Genomic DNA, 24216 nt, shown 5'->3' with positions numbered 1-24216 from the left:
ACAGAAAGTGCGTGCATGCGTGTGATATGGTTTGATAGTAGGCTATCCAGCACACACACAGCGTGCATCATTAATGGTGTAGGTCGGCATCTTTCATAATAGGTTCACGGTCGGCACCAAATTGCACTATTTTGAAAGGACACGTTGTGGCTTCCTGGGCTTAACAAGACGATTGTGATTGGTTTAAAGAAATTAAAACAGGCCAGCCCAGTTTTCTCCCCTATAGAGCTGTTAAGTAGCCTGGCATTCCCAGACCTGCCACTAGGCGCTGGCAAATTAAATTTGCTGCGCGTGTTGGTCTGGAGACGCTCCGTTGAAGCTTATCAAGACTACCAGAAATCTGGTATAACGTTTCAATTGGTTCTATCTAATATGGGCGCGCCAGAGCCCTTTATATGGTGCTCTGGGGAGGACGTAACCGGATGACGACAGTGACGTGCATGCGACGTCGAAGCTGTGATAGTAAACATCAAAGATGGCTGCGGATATGTTGTGTGAGTTTGAGACTGCTTTGGCCTCGACCCTTAACGAATTGGAAGACGGGACTCATAGCTTTCACTAGCAAGTAAGTGGAATGTTCTGTTTTGCCGACCGACAACGGCAAACGTTTAATTGAACAGTTTAACAGCTGTTCGCTAAACGAACGGGGCTTACGTCACTTGTGCATCGCTCTGATTGGTTGTAGTGCTATCCAACTGCGTGCAGTGGCATTTGAAATGCACGAGTAGGAGCCGCCCCTAGAGTTGGAAATTACTATTGATCGTCGCCAGACCCTCTATCGTTCAAGATATCAGGGTCAGGATTTCCAGGCTAGCTGTTAAGCGGAAGTGGCGGAATTACGGGGCATGGGACCTATCGGCTGAAAAAAAATTAATGGGAGTCTATGGAAAGTAATCTACTATTTTCTGGTCCCAGTCATTAAATGCCCTGGATTACATATATGTTTTGTATGGGTCTAAATGATAATTTTTCATGTGAAGAGTTTGACGGTATGTTGTATGATTATTCGTCTGACGGCTTTTGAAAAAATGTAACGAGAAAAAACTACACGTCTTGTCGCCTCTGTGACGCCGACAATCTCCCCACTCGAGAAAGTGAAACTCTCCACATGTCCACTTTTGTAGTGGTTTTCACCACGCTGAAGACTTTTGTCTTGTCCTTGAATGAAGGCAGTAAAGTGCATTATTGACACAGCCATGTTTCGGAGCTAAACGGGTGCTAGTGGTGGTGACGTATATCATAAGCGTCAAGAGCAGCGAAGAGCTGTAGTCCACAAAAGCGCTCTGCACAAAACCTGACCGTATCCAGCTTCTACTCGCTAAATTGTTCCATTCTTTGCACGAAAAAACACCATCTAAATCCATACAAAACACATGTGTAATCGAAGGCATTTCATGACTGGGACCAGAAAATAATACATTTCTTTCCATTGACTACCGTTGTAATTTTTCGAGCCGAGAGGTCCCATGTCCCGGAAGTAAGGGACTTCCGCTTAACAGCTCTATACTCAAAATGATATAGCTTGATTCCAGACCAGCAAGACTAAGTTTATCCAGACCCCTTAGATTGTTTGTGTTCTGTGAAGAGAAAGGTGAACCATCAGGAATGTACAACACCAAGTTTACTCAACAAATCATCCCAATTTGACTGACAAGGGAATATTGTAAAGTCATGTCATCAAGTTTGACCTGAAGGGATTGAAACAATTGTGCTGCTTGTGGGACTCCTCTAATGCCGGCAGATTGGACGTTTGCTACTTATAGGACATTTCAAGTCTTTTTTTTCTCAAACATGACATTGTTGCTTCAGTGTCAACCAAAAATATACTTGTTTTTCCAGAAACAGTTAAATTGGAAATCGGAACTACAAGCTTGTAACTATTCAAGTACCCCATGGCGGATTGCCTTTGGTTTCGGTCTGGGATCCCACATAAATGAGGCAGGTCTTGGTCCAGCAGGGGGTGCATGTTGGGATGGAGCCGCGGTGGCCGTGTGGAGGGGAGGCATGTGAACTATCTGGGTGTTATTGCTTCCCCTTACTGAAACCTGACTCTCCATTGCCTGTCTAAAATAGCATTTTCTGGCCCAGTGTCCAGCTTTCTGACAGTAATAACACATAACGGGTTGAAGCCCTATCTGCGACCACCCATGCTCCGGCCAAACCCCCCGACTCGCTGGGGTCGCTCAAAGGACCGGTACATGGAAAATCTCTTCTGTTCTCTACCAAAACCACAACTGGGCCCATGGCCTCTTCCAACATTCTGCTGGAATATCATTAAATTGTCCCGGACTCCTTCGAAAGATAGCTGAACAGCCTGTATTGTCCCGGACTCCTTCGAAAGATAGCTGAACAGCCTGTACCTTAGGTTAAACATGTCTAAACAAACATACCGCATCTTATTATTCTTTTGTTTTCCTAAACAGCCCTGCAGCCAATCCATTAATGAACATGGAAACAAAGAATGGGTCAGCTTTCTCTGGAATGTCTAATTTAGCTCCTTCTCTCCAGTTTAATATGGACTCTGACAGCATTCTCCAAAATCATCAGATCACCGTTTAGAGTAGGGCACTTGTGTCACAACTGGAGCTCAGGTTGCATGTTCTTGTAAGAATATCTTAAGCCACTCTTAGTAACTGTTTTTGTCTTCATTTGTGATGAGACATAGGTATTTTCCATCCAGCCCTGTTGATCCTGACACAGGACCGTCATTCTCATACTGCTGAGTCACACTTTGCAATCAAGGTAGCAGCGTACATCTCTAACTGGCATTGAAACAGAAGTCCACCAATTGAAACATCCCAAAGGATTCACTAATGGTTATGGTGCATTCTGTGTGATGCTTGAAATTTGGTTTATCCATGACTTCATCCAAACACACACACACACACACACACACACACACACACACACACACACACACACACACACACACACACACACACACACACACACACACACACACACACACACACACACACACACACACACACACACACACACACACACACACACACACACACACACACAAACAAACCACATAAAGTGGAGCAGCAAGTTTTTCCTGCAAGTCTATCGGCATTTTCTCTCCCTTCTTTCTTTATTGCTCCCTTCCTGCTTCCTGTGTGTCATGCATCTTATTGTGCTCCATGAATATTTGTATTACTGGCAAATGTCTGACAATTCAGCAACATCAATATTACAGTAAGCCATAATTTCATACACATGCTGCTGTTCTTCTCCTTTTATGAAGTCAATCTGTCGGACTCATAATGCTTAACATGCCTTTTGGTAACCCTCCAGGATAATTTTTGCGAGGCGGGAAGCCTACTCTGTCAATAACAATCCAACCTTTATTTTTTAATAACCACAATTCTTCTAAACTCCATTTTCATGCAATCACACACACACTATATAGCTATCTGAGCCTCATTAATGTCTTTTCTCGTTACAAATATATTTTTTCTTTCTTCCGTTTGAAATGCATTCACACATTTTGTGGACCCACATCCATTCACACTCTTTCCTTCGACATCGTAATCTCCAGTGACTCTCCATGTCTCCCGGAAAAATCACTTTAGGAATAATAACTTTATGAGATTCTACTTTCTCCAATGAAATAGCTAAATTCCAGGTCTCAGTATCCACATCATTACTCTGCAGCTCCCTAAGCAGGAACATTTTGTGTGGACAGTGTTGGTTAGCATTTATTTACACTGGGATCAGTTGCTTTCACAAAGTCATGCTTCATGGGGGTTAGACACAGTAGCAAGTGGTGAGACGGATGGTGGGTGGTCAAGTTGAGAAGCATCTCAACTATTTTGGTCTTTATTTTTAGTATCTTGCATAATTGTGAAGGCTGTCATTGTATTACATTCCTCTTTCTTTTTTATTATCAGCCATCAGTCCACTTCTCTGAGATAAATTTCACCCTTTACTGTTATTGAATCCTTCCCTTTGTCTGGATTAATTATCTTGGTGTCATTTCATCAACAGTTTGTGTGGATTTGCGTTTCCCTCAGACTTAAAGAACCTTCCTGTCACAAATGCATACACATGACCTATGAGTTGATCATTTAATAAATGCAGCGCCCTGTTATCATATAAAGGTCCGCCTTTCAATTAATCTAATTATTTCATGAGGCATAAAGTTTCTTTTTCTTTCTCTCAAGCAGATCCAGTATTTCAAATTTAAGTTTAAATAGCTAATTATACTTTGATAATTTTATTGAAGTAGGACTTTGAATGTATATGTAACATCTATACATATGTAAAGGAGCTGAGTACTTATTTCACCACTTCTAAAAAGGTACACCCCAAATTAAGAAGCAGTAGCTCTCGCTCTTTTTTTTCTTCAAAATCACTTTTATTCCACAATTTATTTCATCAGGTCTTAAGGCACCCTGAAAAGAGATGGTACAAGTTCTTTCAAATGAGGGTTCCTGTTAAGACTGTGTAAACATAGCTTTGTAATAGGATCATTTCCTGTAAATCTTTGCTTAAATTATTTCTTTACAGTGCACAGACATTGTGTTTTGTGACAAAAATACAGTGTGAAGTAAGTAAATATGGTCGATAGTGTTTATATATATACATTGAAGAGTAATAGATTGGCAGACAATCAGATCAACAGGCTGAAGAAGAGAGAAAAACTGACAAACAATCTTTGAGACCCAGATATTACAGATCACGTAAAGATATACAGTACATGGTTACAGTGAACTTTTTATTTTTGCAATGCTTTCCCGGCGCCTCTCCGCCTTTAAAATAACACTTTACACTGTACCTTCTCTCTCTCTCTGTTTGTGTATGTATGTATGTATGTATGTATGTACGTATGTATGTATGTATGTATGTATGTATGTGTGTGTGTGTGTGTGTGTGTGTGTGTGTGTGTGTGTGTGTGTGTGTGTGTGTGTGTGTGTGTGTGTGCGTGTGTGTCTCCTCAGCCACCATCAATACGCAGGACCCGTGAGGTGGAGAGCGAAACAACTTAACTAGTCCTGGCCGGCTCACCCACATATTGGCTATTGCAGTGGAGAGGTGAGTAAAACAGGAAGACGGGCAGACAGACAGACAGACAGACAGACGGACATGCAGACAGACGGACAGACAGCACAAGACTTGGTTGTTGCTACGAAGGCCACAACACAAACATCTACCTATAATTACCTAAATATGGTAAAGATCACAATGTATTCATATGTAGAAAGGGACTTTGTAATTGGCATTTCATAATATACAGGGATACAGTGGCTATACTTGATTATCAAGGTATGTTACTATGAAGTCTTTGTGACGTGATAATGTAAATACTCTGGAGATGTGTTTTTCGCAAATGTTCTACTTTCTCAATTGTACTATACAGCAAGATAAAAATCCTCTCTCAACGCCAGCGGTAATACAGTTGTTCGTACAGTTTGGAGAAGATAAAACAACACTCTAAAAAAACATTTACAAAAAACAAAAAAGTCCGTATCAGAAATTCCACAACAGCACCGAATGGCTTGGTTGCAATGGCTATAAGTTATTTAATTACATCAATGCTAAAACAAAAGAGAAAACATATACATAAAAAAAAAATTAAAAAAAAAAAATTAAACTGAGTGAGGAATGAACAGTGCAACAGGTGAATGTAAAGATGGATGGATGGGGTCATGAGCAGAGCCTGTGTGTTGCCCTGGAGATCTTTGAGGACGTCAGCAAGGAATTAGGAAGGAAAGAAGGGTCAGGAAATGTCAGCAAAGCAACGTTGGATATCTGTAACTGTGGCTTCTTCCTCATCGGACGCCAAGCTGATCTGCATCATGGCCACATCCCCCTCACATATGCCATCTTTGCGACTTACTTGACCCTTCCTTCCTTGCACATAAATCCTTTGCAAACATTGGCAGCCTCTGCATTAGGTTTTCCTTTGTTATCGGCGCGGCTTCTCCCTTTACTCCACCACCTTGACCCGAAAGGTGACGCGGCCCAGGAACTTGTCCCGATCGTTGTTGTTGAGCAGGTCGGAGCCCTCAACCCTGCACTCCACAGCCAGCTCCTTGTTGTAGTCATCCTTTGTGAGCAGCAGCTTCACAGCCACCAGGGGCTGCACGTAATTAACCTGCGTGAGAAGAAAAAAAAAGACAGGTTTCGGCTACGGTGTCTGTCAATAAAAGATCCATATTGGGGGATGTTAGCGCACGTGATCTGACTGGGAATAAAGACTTACATGGAGGTTTTTGCCATAGTAGGGGAAGTACATCTTGTCAATACGCCCCTCACTGGGGAAATACTGCATGGAAACTGGGGTGTCTCCCTGCAACGAGGAACGCGTGTTAGTCGATGTAAATTACAAATTGAATTAAAAAATAATCATTTTTGGGTAAATCAAAAAAGCAAATGGGACGTTTTTTTTTAGATCACATGAGACAGGACATGAACAAAAAGGAAAATCAATGGCCCTCTGTTGTTAGTGAAGAGGCTGAAATGACATGGCAAATGTGTTAAATCTAAAGGATAAAAAGCTGAAGATTACGCCGGTTGGATTAAAACGGTTTATAAATGATGCACTAGGATGGGTTTTAGAGGCAACTGCATATTGACCTGTTACATTACTAAAATGTGTTAACTTAACACTTCTACTGGCCTTATCCTGATAATTTACATATAATCTTACCCTAATGCCGTCACTGACAGCATGCAGAAAGAAAACAGACACAGAACAAACAAAACAAGGAATAAATTAAAGAAAGATCAACAAAATGAAAATATTGGGACTGTTATGGTCATCGGTGCTTTTCTTTTTTTTTAGGAAAGAAACGAAAAAGAAAAAAAAATACACACAAACAAACAAGTAGCATACACACATACGCCACAGAGTGGAAAAATGTGTTTACTTTTACTGTGCAGTTGATGTAGGGATCCCCGCGGGGCTTCAGGCCGATGATCTGAGAGGCGAGGGGGAAAAGGAGAGGGTGAGACCGTGTATAAAGGCTGCTGCATGTGTGGAACAACAATTGGAAATGAATCAAATTGAATAACCATCAGCACACATTCAAATGAATGGAGAATAGCTTGACAAACAAACTATAAACGTCTACAGCCTTTTTCTTCTCTTTTTTCTCAAGCCTGTATGGAAGACTGAAAGTGGAGGGTTCTTACCCTGTTCATTTTCAGCAATATGCAGGGTTTCCCCTCAGAATATCCAAAGTTGGTGTCAGAGAGGCCGGAACAGAGGCTCAGAGAGCTCCTCATGAAGCGACAAGCCTTCTTATTCATTTCCTCGCTGTTGTCCTGCAAAAAGTAGTTTCCTGTTTGGCACTCCTCATTCTTCTCCTGCTCTGTTTCATTATATTCTGAGATAGATGAGAAAGAAGGAGAGAGAGAGAGAGAGCGATAAATGGAATGAATCATTTGGAGAAGATGCAGGAGTAGGGGGAATGGAATCAGTTTTATCATTCATTTATCTTTGCATCAGGGAGAAGAGCACTTACTTTGCAGGAAGTTCTCCAGGTGCTGGACATACTGTGCATACTTCAGCGGCTCAGATTTGTTGAATAGCATATCCAGTGCATGTGGACGCATCACTAGACCTGCAAACAAAGACGCAAAGCAGAGTGAACATATAGTAAAAGCACGGAATGATTCCTAACAGAAGCAACTATCCGCGTCCATCCGCGCGAAAAACAAGCTGAGCGGATATCACACAGGAAGAGACTTCAAAATAGGTCGATACAAAAAGCAGCTGCAAAGTAGAGCAAATTTTTTTGACAGCATCTCATTGGTGCAGGTATGAATAATGGATGCCTCATAGAGAAATACTGCCAGTAACGGTAGCTGAAAGCCCCTGTTCCCTTCCACGTATTGTGTGCATTGAGAAACACTGACCTGGACTGGGGACGCGGTCTTGGTACTTGGGCACATTGTCGTCCAGGGTGAGCAGCATCACCCACATGGTCAGAGCGAACATACCAGCCAAGAAACAGTAGAAGACCAGGTAGAAGAGCAGGATGAGGCCTGGGGAACGTCAGAGGAACATAAAGAGAATAGGAAGAAAGAAAAGACAAAATGAGGGAGAGACTAAAAGGGGGCTCGTGCAATTAACTAGGAGCTTTAACCAAGCAAACAAAAGACCCTCTGATTCACACCTGTCCTCATCTGAGGGCTGAAGAAAACTGTCATTTGAGTGTACGATCCCTTTTGCGAGGAACCATTTTGGATCAAAGGGGGAAATGCTTTCCAATGCTAACCAAATCGGAGGCCATTTTTCGCCCAGTTTCAAACCATACACGGTCTAGGGGAGGACGCCGCAGCGCCACAGGCATCTGAAGCTTCATTTTTACAATGAACAAAAAAAAGCCACAAATATTGAAACATCTGACTCAAAATGGTTCACCACCACCATCCAGCTTGCACAGCACGGATGCCCTCTAAGTGGACAGAGGGAAAAAAAGAAGAAAGGGATGTACCCCCTCAGCTTGAACGTCCCCCCTTTCTCTCATTCCTCCCGACAGTATCCCACAATGCACCTGTCCAGCGAGTGCGTTAAAGAGAGCGAAAGAGGAGAGAGGGAATCCCATTTGACCTTGACAGGCATGCTAATGTGGGCGGCCATGCAACTGCAATGGAGCATCCCACTGCACAGCAGCACAGGGGCCCAGGCAGCCTGACAGCCCGCGTTAGCCTATAGGACCTGCCTGCTGGAGGGAGGGTGCTGTGTTACCACCTCGCTCTGGAAATAAGTGGGGGAAATCATTTCATAAAATGTATGGCCTGATCAGCCATGGATCCAGCTCAGGAATGCTGTAGCACACTCCTCATTGATGATTAGGTAATGAGGGGTTTTATCATCAGCTGAATGGGCTCTGCACTGTGAATACCATTCCCTGATTATCCTATTAAATGCCTGTGATAAATATTAATATGATGATAAAAAATGAATATGACAAATCTTTGCTGCTGAGATTGATCACCACCTGGTTGGCTATTTCTGCCTATGCAGCAGTAAGAGGATGGTGCACACCTTTGATAACATCATTCATCTTGGTGCAGGCTTCTCCTTTACACCTTCATGTACTAGGCCTATAACGGATCCTCCGTCAATCCAATTGTCATTTTTATTCACCCATCCATGCACAGCATTATATGGGGGGCTATATATTCAAGTGGCACGCATCTTTTAACGTTTAGAAAAAAAGGGAAGAGGAGGACACCCCCCATTACAAGCTCCGTGAATGTCCACGCTACTAACTGACTGCTGCGTAAGAGGGGATCCTTACCCCAGCTTTTGGCCGTGCGACCCATCACCTCCCCGGTCCTCGGGTTGTAGAAGGAATCCTTCCAGCTGGTCTCGGGCTCCTTGTTGGTCGCTTTATCCTCGGTGCTCGCCATGGTGATATATATTTATAGCCTATATTAGTTATAGGTGTATATTTTTTTTTGATCCAAAATGTGCAGCTTCTTCTTCCTGATATAAAAAAAACGCAGAAAAAGGGGCAGCGGGAGATGTGGTGAGACGAAGAAGCCGGCGAGGCGGCGGTGAGTGGAGTGGGCGGTGTGGAGAGAGAATAAAGGCAGGAGGAGGAGGAGGAAGAGAGAGAGAGAGAGAGAGAGAGAGAGAGAGAGAGAGAGAGAGAGAGAGAGAGAGAGAGAGGTTCTGGTGGAACAAAAAAACGTGAAGAAGGAAGGTGAAAGAAGCAGAAGAAATCAGTGACGTCCTCCTCACCACACGAGCCCCGTCGTGGCAGCTGATGCAGTGCGACCAGATGGATGTGCATTGGCTAATTAAGGCGAGACGCACCGTTACCGAATTCTAAATAGAGCGCACACTATCGTTCTCATCATCAATTAATGTTATAATGGATTGGGCTACATGTTAGCCTATTGGGAACGGCCTGGGGTCTCCATTTTAAATTAGCCTTCTACTAGCCTTCATGCTGTGGTATCCATCAAAAAAGACAGGAGGAACGCAAACATTTGCACATTTCATTGCGACATTGAGTCTCACCAAAGGACTGCAGAACCCAAAGAGCGTAAATAATGAACCTATCATGTAATAGGCTATACATAGGCTATTCTATGATATTTTATGAAACCTATAAAAAATTAGGACGGTAGCCTATAAGATCTATTCGTAGAGTCACCATGCACACACAATTACCAATCCTACAGTGTTTGCAGTGTCTGCACTGTAATTCTCACCCTTCATACAGCTCTACTTTACAAGCATATAGCCTACACACTTATATACATGTACATAAAGGCCAGTTAGGCTATATTTGAAGCCCATGAGGATGCTATTTGTGACTGACTTGCTGGGTGAGCATAGATATTTGGAGCGTTTGCCAATCCTTGTTGCCATGGCAATTGAGCACCATTGAAACGAGAATGTGTGTGTGTGTGTGTGTGTGAGAGAGAGAGGGGGTGAGAGGAGACATAGAGAAATATGTAGGCCTATTTTTAGATAGAAAGACACAGAGAAAGAGAGACACTCATGTATTTAGAGAGAAAAGCAGAGAGAGCGGAAGACATCATTTAGGCTATAAAGAGAGAGGAAGAGAGAGAGACACCCACAGAGCGAAAGAAGGAGAGAGAGGGAGTAATAGAGTGAAGGGAAGAGAGAACACAGTCCAGGGCCACAAACAGATGTGTCAAAGTTAACAGTGAACAACACTTTTCCCTGGAGAGTGATGACGTCATATTTTGAGCACTGTTTTATGTTCATATCAGTAAATAAGCCACAGCCGCAGAGCAAATACATTTCATTTGATTGATATTGCATTATAGGCTATGCAAACGTGTATGTCGTGCCAGTGACTGAAATGAAGTGAACTGAAAAGGATGGGTGCTTAGGCAGCGGAGGGGGGGAAGAGGCAGAGACAGTGGAAGGAAAGAAAGAAAAAAATAGCAAAGCTTAACTTCCAACCCCGACACTCCAACAAACAATCCCAGTGTGTCAGAACCAGAGAAAAGGGAACAGGGAGTTATATAATGACCCTCCATACAGGGTTCAGCTCAGTATGGGGGGAGGGGGACGGGAGTAGTGGTCGCATTGCATCCAGTTCCTGCTGTCAGAATGAATTTGTTGCAAGGCAGGGCCCACCACAACTCATACAATGCGGTACCGAGCACAACCCACCCCCCCCCCCCCCCCCACACACACACACATTACTGATTAGTGTGAGAGCCGGCAGCACTGATTCATGGGTTAGTCCTGTCCGTCTCACTCACTCCAGCACATTTTTTTTTCTGTGAAGGCATCCCACTGCAAGCCAAGCCCACTGGCATTAAAAAAAAATATCCTATGTTTGAGTGATAAAGCTGAGACTGACAGTAAGACGAGAGGAAGCGTTTGGGTACAGTGCTGCACTGTATTGATCGGAGCGACGCACACACACACAACTCACTTCTGCTCTTCCTCTGTGGGGACAAGCACACAATCCTCCCATTGTTTAGGAAAAAAACCCTATTTCTGTGCACTCAATTAGCGCCCCCTTAACCATACCAGCACCATGAGCAGGAAAACACACCCCATTTGTTCTCAGTCACTCCATCCACGAGCTGCCATAGCAACCCCTCACAGGCAGGTTTGGTCACATCAATGGGAAGCGATCCCTATACTCATCTAACCGCCCGTCTTTCTGATCATTCCCTCAGGCACACAGGACAATCCCCCCCCCTCCCGAGTCCACACAGAGGTCAAGCCCTTTGGCAGCATCTGCTCACTCACTCACCGTGTCAGTGTGTGACACCTACTGTACGCACAAGACACTCAAATCACCACAAGCAACTGCTTATAATTTATTTATTTTTTAATTCATTACTAGCCCTTTCAGGAGAGTATATCATACATCCACTCAACTTGTTAACAAACTGTATGATCACATATAATGTATTATTTGTTATTTACCGGCAGCAGCGGACATTTACATTCAAGAACTGAAAGAAGTGCATGTGTTACAAATGGAATGTCATTGCAACCTGAGGTGTTCATTTTTGTTTCATAGCGGTATCACTTTGCAAGACAAACCTTTAGTTTACGTAGAAAGAATTATTTTACAGTATTGGGAGAGGACATTTGAACAGTACCCGTTAGGTAAAACACATGTGGAATGAGATTCACAGTTTACATTTCCTTAGTCATTTGTTACACAGTTAGTATTTGCAACTATGTCGTCAAGAGTTCCTCAGGTCAAGTAAAATACTATCATAAAACATCAGCAACACAGTGTCTCACATGAAACAATTCAATATATACAAAGCAATTACTGTATTTATCTACAACATTCTATAACACTCAATGCATATTCCCATCTGTTTTAATCCTAGTCTGAACAATTCCGCTGCTCTTCAAACTGCTCCGTAGCAAACTGTAATATTTCTTTATTTGTTTCTTATCCTAAAAGGATGTCAGAGAAGCATGTCTGACGAGGAGGCGCTGAAAGAGTCAGATCCGGTTAGATTTCCTCGTACAAAGCAAAACATGTGCAATTAGTTTATGTTCCAGTCACATTTTGACACTATCATTGTCACATTTAAGAATTGTGTTTGGTTCCAGATAAGTTTAAATACTGTGTAAATACTGTGTAAAGAGTGCTAGCTACAAATCCTAATTACAAACATGCTGTAGCTCTAGCTTGTTAAAAGAGTACACGTGGGACTGAATGTTTACACACGAGGACTGACATTTTCATGAATTGGCAAAGTGAAAATATTGTTCAGATCAACAAGAAACAGACACATGAAAGACGGGTACAAAAAAAACACAAGTACGAGTAAATACTAAACTGCGTGTTTCCTATTTTAGAGCTCTAAAAATCTTGAGGTATCATGACCAGAAGGCTCAACGGCTGTGTGTGTGTTCTTTCCGCCTCACAGAGGATCATGTGTGAATCTGATTTGGCCCCTTTACATGTGGCATGTGGTTGCTATGGCGAATTCACAAAATTAAGAAGCTGTGCAAACTCAGTTATTAGCGCCCCCATGTGGAAAAAGGCACAAATATTTTTTTCCCCATCATATACTGTAATATGAAGGGGCACCGGTGACTTGTGTTCTGGATCACATTAAGGATCTGATAAGGCTGATCCAGAGTGTGCACAATAATCCAAGGCTGTGCAGGTGCTAGGAAATGGACCGTACGTGTACAGGACCCTTCTAAGAGACGCCGTTGATGGCTGTTACAAAACAGTTATTTTGTTACAAGATGGACCGTCTGCTTTCACATGCAAAAATGTCTCTATTGTGTAATTTGTTCTAACCCTGGATTTCCCCCCTGTGTGCTCATCCAGTGTCAAGGCTTAGTGTACCAATTCATGGAGCGTAGGAGAGCTCTCTCCCAGCACTGGAGGACAGGATCGTACTCTCCACTCGGCCCGCTGGTGCCCTGCTTGGGCGCTCCCCGGGGCAAGAACACATCGTCAGTGACCTGCAACTTCTTCAGCTCCTCCCTAGTCCTCCAGAAACCTGCAGTGCCAGTCCAAAACAGAGGGAAACAGCATTGAAACAAACCCTTTTTTTTAATACCCCCATGTACAGTAGAACACCCAGAAGTCCTATATAAATGCAGGAGTGATTGCCCTGGGAGTGTTACAAATGCCCACAAATACATTATAAATATAACAATAATAAAAGTAACTCAACACGACTGGCTGCTGATGATCCACTGAGAACCAAAGTTTCTCAAAACGTCATTCACATCGTTACTCAATCATCAGCGTTGAGTTTGATTTGATTATGCACCGACTACTGTATAACAATCTTATTACATAATGTGAAGAATTAATATGGAGAACAGGTTACATAACAACGACCTATATGTCAGTTTGCTTTTTTCTGCCAGGTCCAAGAATTAAAAATAGGACTTTTGATGATACATTTTCAAATGAAATTCAGTCAAGACCAAGTGTTTTTTTTTGTTGTCGTATTTTTTGATAAAATCAAAGAAAACAATGAAAGTAAAAAGTGTAACATTGATGTGTTACTGTTTAACTTCTCATTTCATCTCCACATAACAAAGATTGTTATGAGCTGCCTGCTCTAAGACACAAAGCAAGCCAGCTTATTTTAGGTTATAACATAACACAAGACATTAACGGTCTTTGTAGGTATCGAACAAATGAAAAAGGGGCATACAGCATGATGTGCATGTGTGTATCTGCTTACCAACTCCAAGTCCGGCGACATAAGCAGCCCCTAAACTCGACATCTCATGGTGGTTGGGTCTTACTAACTTCCTGCCAAACAGGTCTGCAGTCAGCTGCATGACAAAGTCATTGGAGGAAACTCCTCCATCCACCCTAAGACATAAAGGAAGAACGAACGATAGAGTACTCGCTTACACTGCAACTCACTCTACTGGAACGGTGTAGGGGAAGCATACACCAGTAATGCATTGCCAATAAAAACTGAACTGCATTAGAAGCGGTAGAGTACGCAACAGTCCACTCGTGTTACAGCCAGGTTGCTGGCTAGCATCCAAATCCTATAATCAGATATTGCACCGTAAGCTCTAGTATATATCAAAGGGTAGTTAGACCACTATGAGATTTAAAGGCCTACATTGAGTCTCCTGTGTGACAAACTTACATTACTGCAGCCCAAATACTGTTTTAATCACACAGTGGGTAAAAAGAACTGCACCTGATCTTTGTGATGGGAATGTGAGTTTCTCTCAGCATCGTCTCATACAGCTGATTGTTTCTGCAGAGATTAAGAACAGTGGAAGGAAAGAATATCAGTTAGCATGAATGAATGACCAGTTCAAACAGAAAGCATGTCTTCCAAACGACCCACCTGAAGGCCACCGACTCCAGAATGGCTCGGACCAGGTGACTTTTAGTGGTGGAAGGTTTTAGGCCCATGAGGGAAGCACAAGCTTTGGGATCATTCAGAGGTGCCTTTGGAGAAATGATGTAAATACAAAAGTATTTTTTTTTAGTACAAGTATATAAAAAAAAGGTTAAAAAATATATGAAATTATCCTGATGTATTTTGTATTAATACAAGATTCCACAAGAGTGCAGTGATACTGTTTGACATGCCTACTGAACATTTCTCTTGATAAGACAACCACTTCAAAACTAATGTTTTAATCAAATCATTGCCATTTAACTATAAGCATTCAAGACGAACACTTACAAAAAGCCAGTTCACAAAGGAGGGCAGAGAAGAAAAAAGAGACACATAAGCATGTTACAGAGAGACAAACTAAAAACTAAAAAAGTAAATAAAGATTGAATACACATGTTTTTTTTCTTGCTTTGGGTGTCTATGGTTACACATTTAACCAAACAACAGCTGTGTATAGAAAGCAAACACAGACTCCCTGACGCCGAAATGCACATTGTGCCCACACACGTCTACCTGCAGGCCGCTGAAGGACGGCACGAAACACACTCCGTCTGAGTCACTGACACTGTAGGCCATGGCACTGGTCTGCTGCACGTCAGAAAAGAGCTCTGCAACACACACACACACACACACACACACACACACACACACACACACACACACACACACACACACACACACACACACACACACACACACACACACACACACACACACACACACACACACACACACACACACACACACACACACACACACACACACACACACACACACACACACACACACACACACACACACACACACACACACACGCACGCTAACGTATTGAGTGTAGAGAAGATCATCTTATACAGTATCTCACAAAAGTGAGTACACCCCTAACATTTCTTCAAATATTTCATTATATCTTTCCATGCGACAACACTGAATAAATGACACTTTGATACAATGTCAAGTAGTCAGTGTACAGCTTGTATAACAGTGTAAATTTACTGTCCCCTCAAAATAACTCGACACACAGCCATTAATGTCTAAACTGTTGGCAACAAAAGTGAGTACACCCCTAAGAAAAAATGTCCAAATTGGGCCCAAAGTGTCAATATTTTGTTTTGCCATCATTATTATCTAGCACTGCCTTAACCCTCTTGGGCATGGAGTTCACTAGAGCTTCACAGGTTGCAACTGGAACCCTCTTCTACCCATTCATGACGACATCAAGGAGCTGGTGGATATTAGAGTCCTTGCGCTCCTCCATCTCCCGTTTTAGGATGCCCCAAAGATGCTCAATAGGGTTTAAGACTGGAGACATGCTTGGCCAGTCCATAACCTTTACCCTCAACTTCTTTAGCAAGCCAGTGGTCGTTCGGAGGGGTGTTTGGGGTCGTTATCATGTTGCAGTACTGCCCTGCGGCCCAGTTTATGAAGGGAGGGGATCATGCTCTGCTTCAGTATGTCACAGTACATGTTAGAATTCAATGAAATGTAGATCCCCAGTGCTGGCAGCACTCATGCAGCCCCAGACCATGACATTCCAACCACCATGCTTGACTCTAGGCAAGACACACTTGTCTTTGTACTCCTCACCTGGTTGCCGCTCCACACTCTTAACACCATCTGAACCAAATAAATGTATTTTGGTCTCATCAGACCACAGGACATGGATTACTGCAACCATGTCCTGTGGTCTGATGAGACCAAAATACATTTTTGTTTGTCTGTTTGTCTTCAGCAAACTTTTTGTGGGGTTTCTTGTGCATCATCTTTAGAATAGGCTTCCTTCTGGTATGACAGCCATGCAGACCAGTATGATGCAGAGTGCGGCGTATGGTCTGAGCACTGACAGGTTGACCCCCCACCCCTTCAAGCCCTTCAGCAATGCTGGCAGCACTCATACGTCTATTTTCCAAAGCCAACCTCTGTGTACGACGCTGACCATGTGCACTCAACCTTCGTAAACTGGGCCGCAGGGAGGTATTGCAACATGATAACGACCCCAAACACACCTCCAAGACGACCAGTGGCTTGCTAAAAAAGCTGAGGGTAAAGGTTATGGCCTGGCCAAGCATGTCTCCAGACCTAAACCCTATTGAGCATCTTTGGGGCATCGTCAAACGGAAGGTGGAGGAGCGCAAGGTCTTTAATATCCACCAGCTCTGTGATGCTGTCATAAATGGGTGGAACAAGGTTCCAGTTGCAACCTGTGAAGCTCTAGTGAACTCCATGCCCAAGAGGGTTAAGGCAGTGCTGGAAAATAATGGTGGCCACACAAAATATTTACACTTTGGGCCCAATTTGTAAATTTTTTCTAAGGGGTGTACTCACTTTTGTTGCCAGCAGTTTAGACATTTATGGCTGTGTGTCGAGTTATTTTGAGGGGACAGTAAATTTACACTGTTATACAAGCTGTACACTGACTACTTTACATTGTATCAAAGTGTCATTTCTTCAGTGTTGTCCCATGGAAAGATATAAAGAAAAATGTGAAGAAATGTGAGGGGTGTACTCACTTTTGTGAGATACTGTATATATAACTTTGAATGATCCCAGCATTGGTTCTTTGATGGAAGCTTACTTCACGTTCTTGCTTAGAAACGAGTTATCACCCAGAGTATAATAATCGTTGCTCACCCAGCCCTTGTGCCCAATTGATGGCGGTGCCCGTGTCTGCTGAGTTGCCCTCCGCCACATACACCAACTCTGAGCCGATCTTCCAGCCCACCAGAGGATAGAGACCTAAAGAGGACCAAGGCTTGCTTGTTATTGTGCCTGTGTGGAACAATCCCAACAGAACTATCTCAATGTGCTTGTGTTTTGATTTACCTGCTATGGACGTGTGTGGTTTGCTCCCAGTGTTGATGTCCATGAAGGTGCCCGTTCCCATAGTGATCTTGACATCCCCAATCTCGAAGCAGCACTCTCCAAACATGGCTGCCTGCTGGTCCGCCATCTATAGCAGAGGAACAGAGGAAGTCATTTTGTTTTTTTTATGTAAACTGTGTAAAACTCTGTTTTCACTACAACACTGGACATGTCACTTGTTTAACTTCACCTCCCTCTCTATTAACTGAGCCCTGTTTCAGGTAGCTGGTTTTACATACTCTGAGTTTAATCCTGCGCTCTAAGTTGGTCAACTCAGAGCGCAGGGTTGATGAGCAACTCTGGGTTTTCGGTTTCAGAACAGTGGATCAGCGTTGGGTCAATCAACTCTGAGCGTGTTCACTCTGGGTTGATCGCGTGCGTAAAAGCCATCGTCAATGGATCGCTGATAACATGATTCACCATGGAAACAGTAGAAACAAATGATTGATCCTCCCACTTCTCAAAAAAAATAAAAAAAATCTCTGCTCCTCCCACTAGAGTTAGAAATATTAACGAATGAGCTTATGGTATGGAGAAGAATTAACGGGGATATTGTCTCATAACTCTGATCTAATCTCCTCGGCAATTCGCTTCCGTATGAGAAGCCATAGTCTACTGAGAACAAGGCTACTGATCAGATAAATGATCGGTCAAACGTAAAATCATCAGGAAATGATAAAAACATCCCGATGGAGATTTCTATGGAGTGATTTTGCTTCAAACTGTACAGGGACGCGTTGTAACAGTGACACTTTCTTCAGTCGGAGCTGCAGCGTAACAAACTCAGGGTAGGTCTAACCAGGCCTGCCCAGACAAATGACTGGGCCCCTAAAAAGGTCCAGTCATTGGGCCCCCTATACTCATACTGAACTTGTATCAGTGCATGATGCGCTTATTCCTACATAACACATACCTGTACACAGGGCTGGTTCTAGCCAGTTAGATTAGGGTGGGCTATTGGAAATAATAGTGGCCAGAGATACCGACGATGCGAGCGCGCGCAGTGCAATGTAAGTATAATGTAAGCTTTTAGACACACCAATGCTGTAGGGGGGGTTAACCATGATAGCACTGCTACCAGAAGCTTTCCTTATCAGTATAACAACCATCTGCCACCTTCGTTTAAAGGCTAAATATTTAATTTTCAAATGTTCTTAGAAAATAATAGATAAAATATACAGAATAATTTGCAGAACACCCTCACATAGACACCTCAAAACTTGATGAAATATCACAGTATCTCTGAATTGAAAATCCACTTCTGCTGGCAGAAATACTGATATTAAGGAATTTTCCGGGGGTCTAAAGCCCTTGAAAGTTCCATCTTTTTTTTCCTTTCTTTTCTGGTACCCTGATTTATGTCCAGGTCCTGGCATCACTGAGCCTGCTAGGTGAGCTTGCTCATCATCAATACATAGCTAACATTTGTTTTGGTTGAAAAACTACCCATGATATTTTTAGTTTTTCAATATAAAATGTGATAAATTTTACCCAAGCAACAATGAATAAAACGTTTTCTTTTATTATAGAAAGTTATCTTGTGAATATAGCGTTCATAATAAAGGTTGGCTAAGTTAGGTCATCTGCAAAAAAAAAAAAAAAGGGATTTTTTATTTATTTTTTTCTCTCTGGGCCCCCCCTGGTGGCTGGGCCCTAGAAAGCTTTCCCACTTTCTACCCCTTATGGGCGGCCCTGGGTCTAACCACCTCCCGAGCAGGTTAGACCCATGGTGTATGTTGCCGCAGCAACTGACTCTCGGTTGCGCTGAACCTGCTACCTGAAACGGAAAATCCAGAGTTTCCACTAACTCAGAGCGAACAAACTCTGGGTTGCCTCAAAACCAGCTACCTGAAACAGGGCTCTGGTGTGTTCAAAGTAGCTATAAGCTAAATGTAATTTTTCATTTTCATTTGATGTGATTATTTTCGTTGTACTGTTTATCTGATTCTGACAATATTTTATTTAAGCCACACATTCCTCACTACATGTGTGATGCTACAGGGACCTTGACAACTCACCACTGACATGATGGGAATGGGTACTCCGAAGATGGACGGGTCCGTGGAACCAAAGTTGTGGCTGGTGCATGATGGGAAAAATTGTTTATCAATTTCTTGTGACTCCTTAACACAAAGCAATATGTATGTGCTACCTCTTGTCCCAGAGTGCATGTACAATGATACAGTATTTTAGAGAAATACAAGAAAAATAAGGCAAAATATTCCTTTGTGTAGCAGAATTAAGTTTGATTTTCTACCATAGTAATTCATCTCAAAGTGATCATCTCGCAACCGCATGTGTGGATCACAACCCCCAGTGACTTAAAGTGTATTACTTCTGGCTACAAAACTGAGCAAAGTGCACATGTGATATTATTTATGACTTTTACAAGCTGAGACGAGATACAGAAGACATGATGTAAGTTGGAATTTAAAATAAATGGTGGACTCACCCTGTGTCTTCTACTGTGGGTAAAATAGACATAGGCAAAGAAATAAGAGAGCAGAGTAACCCACTCCAACACATCTGTGAAAAAAAAATGTCACATGTCAGTGATATGGGTAAATCAAAACAACACAAAATCTCACATCAAAAACTTAAAGGAACAATAAATAAACATGACATGAACCTGACCTGATAGGAGTCAAAAAATCCAGTTGTACTTGCATTGGAGTAGTCTGTGGCATGGATGTTTCCTAAGACAGGTACAGTGTTAAAGAAATGATCAATCAAAATAATCCATTTGCAAAGGGAAAATAGCTCTTCCCCCCCTCATGTTAACTAAAACATTTCTGAGGGACTTCAGCCAATCAGTGATGCAATAGGATTGTGAACACAAAAAATATTCAATCTAGGTCTTAAAATCTGTTAGACAAACTGTGCGAAATGCAATCCACTTGACATATGGTGTAACACTGGACTATTCTCAAGAAAATAAATTGATCTACTAGAGAATGGAGAATTCCCATGCCAAACACACCTTTGGAGAGTTTGTACAGGAGCCAGGTGTCTATTGTTCCAAAGCAGCAGTTGCCTTCGGCTACTGCTTGACGAACCTGGAAGAAAGAAAATAAATACAATGAGGGAGAGAAGAGAAGTGAATGGGAGAGCTGTGCCAATAGCACATCCTGCCTAACTTTGATTTGGTTTTCCTTTGTTTGTCATTTCCCCTTAAATACCACAGCCTCGGTGGGTTACAGGTGTACACTCTGCCATGTATTGTATCAAGACCATACCCAAGACGGGGAGTTTGTTTGAAAACGAACAACATTGTGTGTCTGTGTTCACTCATTTACTACTTTTAACAGCGCTGGCAATGCTACAAGTTCTTCAATAGCCCAAGCTTCCTGCAGATGAAAAAGTGTCTGGAAAAAGATAGAGAACTGAAACCCTTGGTCAACAAATCTCTTAGTCAATTAATGGAAAGCTAACTGTCAGCTATTTAATTCAGGTAACTACTACTAATACATTGTATTAATAAATACATGTATTGTAAAAAAAAGACATTTAAACCAAACAGCAAAAATGTCAATTAAAAATTGTATATGAATCTACAATGAAAATAAGTAGTTCATTATTGTGCAGCCCTAGTAAAAGTAAACTGCATAACTTCTGGTATCAGAGGAGACAGCTTTAGTTGTGGTTTTCAACTTTTCAGTGCTAATTTCTTCTGGATCTGCGCGCGCACACACACACACACACACACACACACACACACACACACACACACACACACACACACACACACACACACACACACACACACACACACACACACACACACACACACACACACACACACACACACACACACACACACACACACACACACACACACACACACACACACACACACACACACACACACACACACACACACACACACACACACACACACACACACACACACACACACACACACACACACACACACACACACACACACACACACACACACACACACACACACACACCTGCTTGTAGTGTGTTAGGACCCAGATGAGGCGGAAGGTAACATGTTGAGTGGTGAAGACAATAAGACTCGCTGCAAGCGACCGGTCCTGCCTGGTCAGGAAGTAGATCAGCTTCATCGCACCCTGTAATGTCTGAAGTTGGCATGGAAACAGTTAAAGCAATGTTGAATGAACAGACCGCACCGATTCTGAGGTTGCTTGTTGTCAAACATATTTTTCATTTCTCTTGTCTCTTTACTACCAAACGTTATCGCTAGCTGTACCGTACATGAAAAGCAGACATGCAAAGTGGTCAAAGACTCACTCTCATTGTGCAGGATCTGTTCCAGGACTTTACCAGGTCAGCAGCCCTTTGATCCTGCCAACTGATGAAGTTATGGAAAGGATTCCCAGTGTTCCTGTCAAAGTGAAAGAGGGAAAGTGAAATGAACCTGAACTGTACAAAGGTGAGCTACATCGGTTCTCTTCAGGTTGCCCAAAAGTCATATGGAACTTCGTATTATCTAAGAAAAGGTTGTTGTGGAATTGAAATATCAACCTTTAAAAGATGAGAATTTGGCAATTAATACCAGATGACACAATGTTTAAATACAAAACGAACTGATCTTTAATGTTTTACCTGTCCCATGTTGTGAAGGTGCTTCGTTGAGTGGAGATACCAAGAGCTTCCATCTGACGCATTTGTACCCCGGCATCTATTTAATGAGATATAAATAAAGCCGCACAAGCACACACACACACACACACACACACACACACACACATATTCAAACGGTTAGGGTGAGAAATAGGAAGACATTTTTAAAATCAGGACTAGCATATAGGGATTACTGCAGGCTCTAAAACACAGACAAATGTCCCATGTGATTCAATTTCCTGTTCTGGGCTTTAAACGCTTCTTTACGGAGTCATGACAGAGTTGAACAGTAGTTAGTTTTTTTGATTGTGTTTAAAATCGGCCTCTCTCATTTCCCTTTAATGTAATCCTGTAAAAACAATAGCAGTGGGCACAGCCTTGAAAACAAACAAGAATTAACGGGGCGCCCTTAGCTCAGTTGGTAGGGCGTCCCCACCATGGGCCTCGGCCAGCAGCGGACCCGGGTTCGATTCCAGCCCGCGGTCGTTCTTTGCATGTCCCTCCCCTCTCTACCCCATTTCAACTCTGTCTCTGTACATTATCAATAAAGCATAAAAATGCCCAAAAAATATCTTTAAAAAAAATAAAAAATAATTAACAATATGAGTGTGAGGTGCTTATTGAGGCTGTAACTTATTGCTGTACTGGTTAGTGCACTGAATATACAAAATTCCCTCGTTATGCCGTAAACCTTGCATGCCATAAGTAATCGTTACTTATAATCTTGTGTGGTGTGCAGCATGAGGTTTGAACACTGATCTCTTTGAAAAAAGCATGAACAAAATGCAGTCCTGTTTTAGAATAATTGTATGCTATAACAAATGCATATTATCAGATATGCATTTGTCAAATAGGGTGTGCCTTTCATCATTATCAAAATGGATCCTATCCAGTCTGACCCCTAGGTGTGGTTGTGGATAGATGCAACAACATAAACTGTTGCAACTGTACCTTGTACGGCTCCCTTCACCACTGTGATGAACCCTTTCCATAGTGCATCTGGGTCCATCTCCACATATCCTACCTCTGGATACAAGGGCACAACCTGGATAAAATATTAACACACATTAGGATCTGCCTTTAATATCATCAAGTAAGTTTCTGTATGTGGCAAACAAAAAACGATGCGATTAGCTGGTGTGCTTGAGACATAGAAAGGGAAAGAAAGAGAGAGATGAATACCTTGACTGAACATGATCCTCGGATTTTTGCCTCTTTGTCATAGACGTGACACCTTATCGATGTTGTACCGACGTCCACAGACAAGATGAAGCTTTCCTTCTTGAAACCATTCCTCAGAGTCCCCATTGAAAGAAAGATCCCTCAAACCAGTGCCACGTCCTCCGTGGTCAGCTCATAATGGTTCTGTTCGACTCCAGAATGTATAGTGTGTTGATCACTTTTCAGCTTATCTGCTCAGTGCGGTCGATTATTAAGGCAGAAACTCGACCTTCGCTCTCCTGACTCTTCGTCCCAGTTGGACCTGTTGGTTACACATTGCACCACTTTATTCCTCACGCCGAAGAACCCCCCACAGCATGCAAAACACATTATATCGAGGTTCAGTAATTCTGCGATTCAAAATGATAGCTACACATATTTAAAACAAGTTTCTCTCCTCTTGAGTCTGGTGCTGAAGTTGGACTTAACCAAAACCAAAGTGTTAAGCTAATGAGCGACTGCTAGCTTTCATAAATTGTATTTCGAACGGTTATTAGCTTCGGGGGGTGGGGGGGAAACGTCCCCAAACGCATTTTCTTTCTAAACATTACTCAGGCTACACAACATTTACCCAACATGTGCCTGTAGTAGTGAATTCCATACGTGTAGGTGCCTGAAGGAGAGATATCGAAAGTATTGTACTAGTCGATCCTGTTGGGTTGATTCGCGTAATGCCTATGGGCACCCGTA

General features: G+C 42.5%; 2 protein-coding genes and 1 long non-coding RNA gene across 3 annotated transcripts; 1 reads left to right on the top strand and 2 right to left on the bottom strand.

Moving 5' to 3' along the window:
- The first annotated feature begins 470 nt into the window (after positions 1-470).
- LOC307255304 lies at positions 471-13404 on the top strand. The gene is made up of 3 exons (XR_013845020.1): positions 471-565; positions 4947-5040; positions 13272-13404. It is a non-coding gene; the product is annotated as an uncharacterized lncRNA (long non-coding RNA).
- atp1b3a (ATPase Na+/K+ transporting subunit beta 3a) lies at positions 5823-9372 on the bottom strand (the record flags this gene model as incomplete). The annotated part of the gene is made up of 7 exons (XM_080033979.1): positions 5823-6103; positions 6212-6298; positions 6879-6929; positions 7144-7337; positions 7476-7574; positions 7870-7998; positions 9261-9372. The coding sequence occupies 7 exons, from the start codon at positions 9370-9372 to the stop codon at positions 5936-5938; spliced, it is 840 nt and encodes a 279-aa protein (XP_079890105.1). The 3' UTR covers positions 5823-5935.
- Positions 11821-24178, bottom strand: gk5 (glycerol kinase 5). The gene is made up of 17 exons (XM_080033968.1): positions 24098-24178; positions 23488-23788; positions 23257-23350; positions 22288-22363; positions 21973-22066; positions 21669-21800; positions 20675-20750; positions 20329-20390; positions 20147-20220; positions 19713-19773; positions 17656-17782; positions 17464-17568; positions 15346-15440; positions 14776-14879; positions 14623-14682; positions 14146-14279; positions 11821-13446 (listed from the first exon to the last, which is right to left on the bottom strand). Exons 2-17 carry the CDS (start codon positions 23611-23613, stop codon positions 13274-13276), a joined length of 1593 nt encoding a protein of 530 aa, XP_079890094.1. The 5' UTR covers positions 23614-23788; positions 24098-24178; the 3' UTR covers positions 11821-13273.
- Positions 24179-24216: the final 38 nt, after the last annotated feature.

Source organism: Ammodytes marinus (assembly GCF_949987685.1).
Source record: "Ammodytes marinus genome assembly, chromosome: 9".
Lineage (NCBI taxonomy): Eukaryota > Metazoa > Chordata > Actinopteri > Uranoscopiformes > Ammodytidae > Ammodytes > Ammodytes marinus.
Note: the sequence above shows the minus strand (reverse complement) of the source record. Positions and strands in the feature narration are given on the sequence as shown.

What these genes read in the sequence shown, in the direction of transcription:
- gk5 (XM_080033968.1), bottom strand. Translation starts at nt 23,613, where the DNA reads ATGGGGACTCTGAGGAATGGTTTCAAGAAGGAAAGCTTCATCTTGTCT. An exon ending in ACCTTCACAACATGGGACAG is followed by an intron (nt 22,067 to 22,287) that starts GTAAAACATTAA and finishes TCACTTTGACAG; the next exon opens with GAACACTGGGAATCCTTTCC. An exon ending in ATTCCCATCACAAAGATCAG is followed by an intron (nt 14,280 to 14,622) that starts GTGCAGTTCTTT and finishes TTTATGTCTTAG; the next exon opens with GGTGGATGGAGGAGTTTCCT.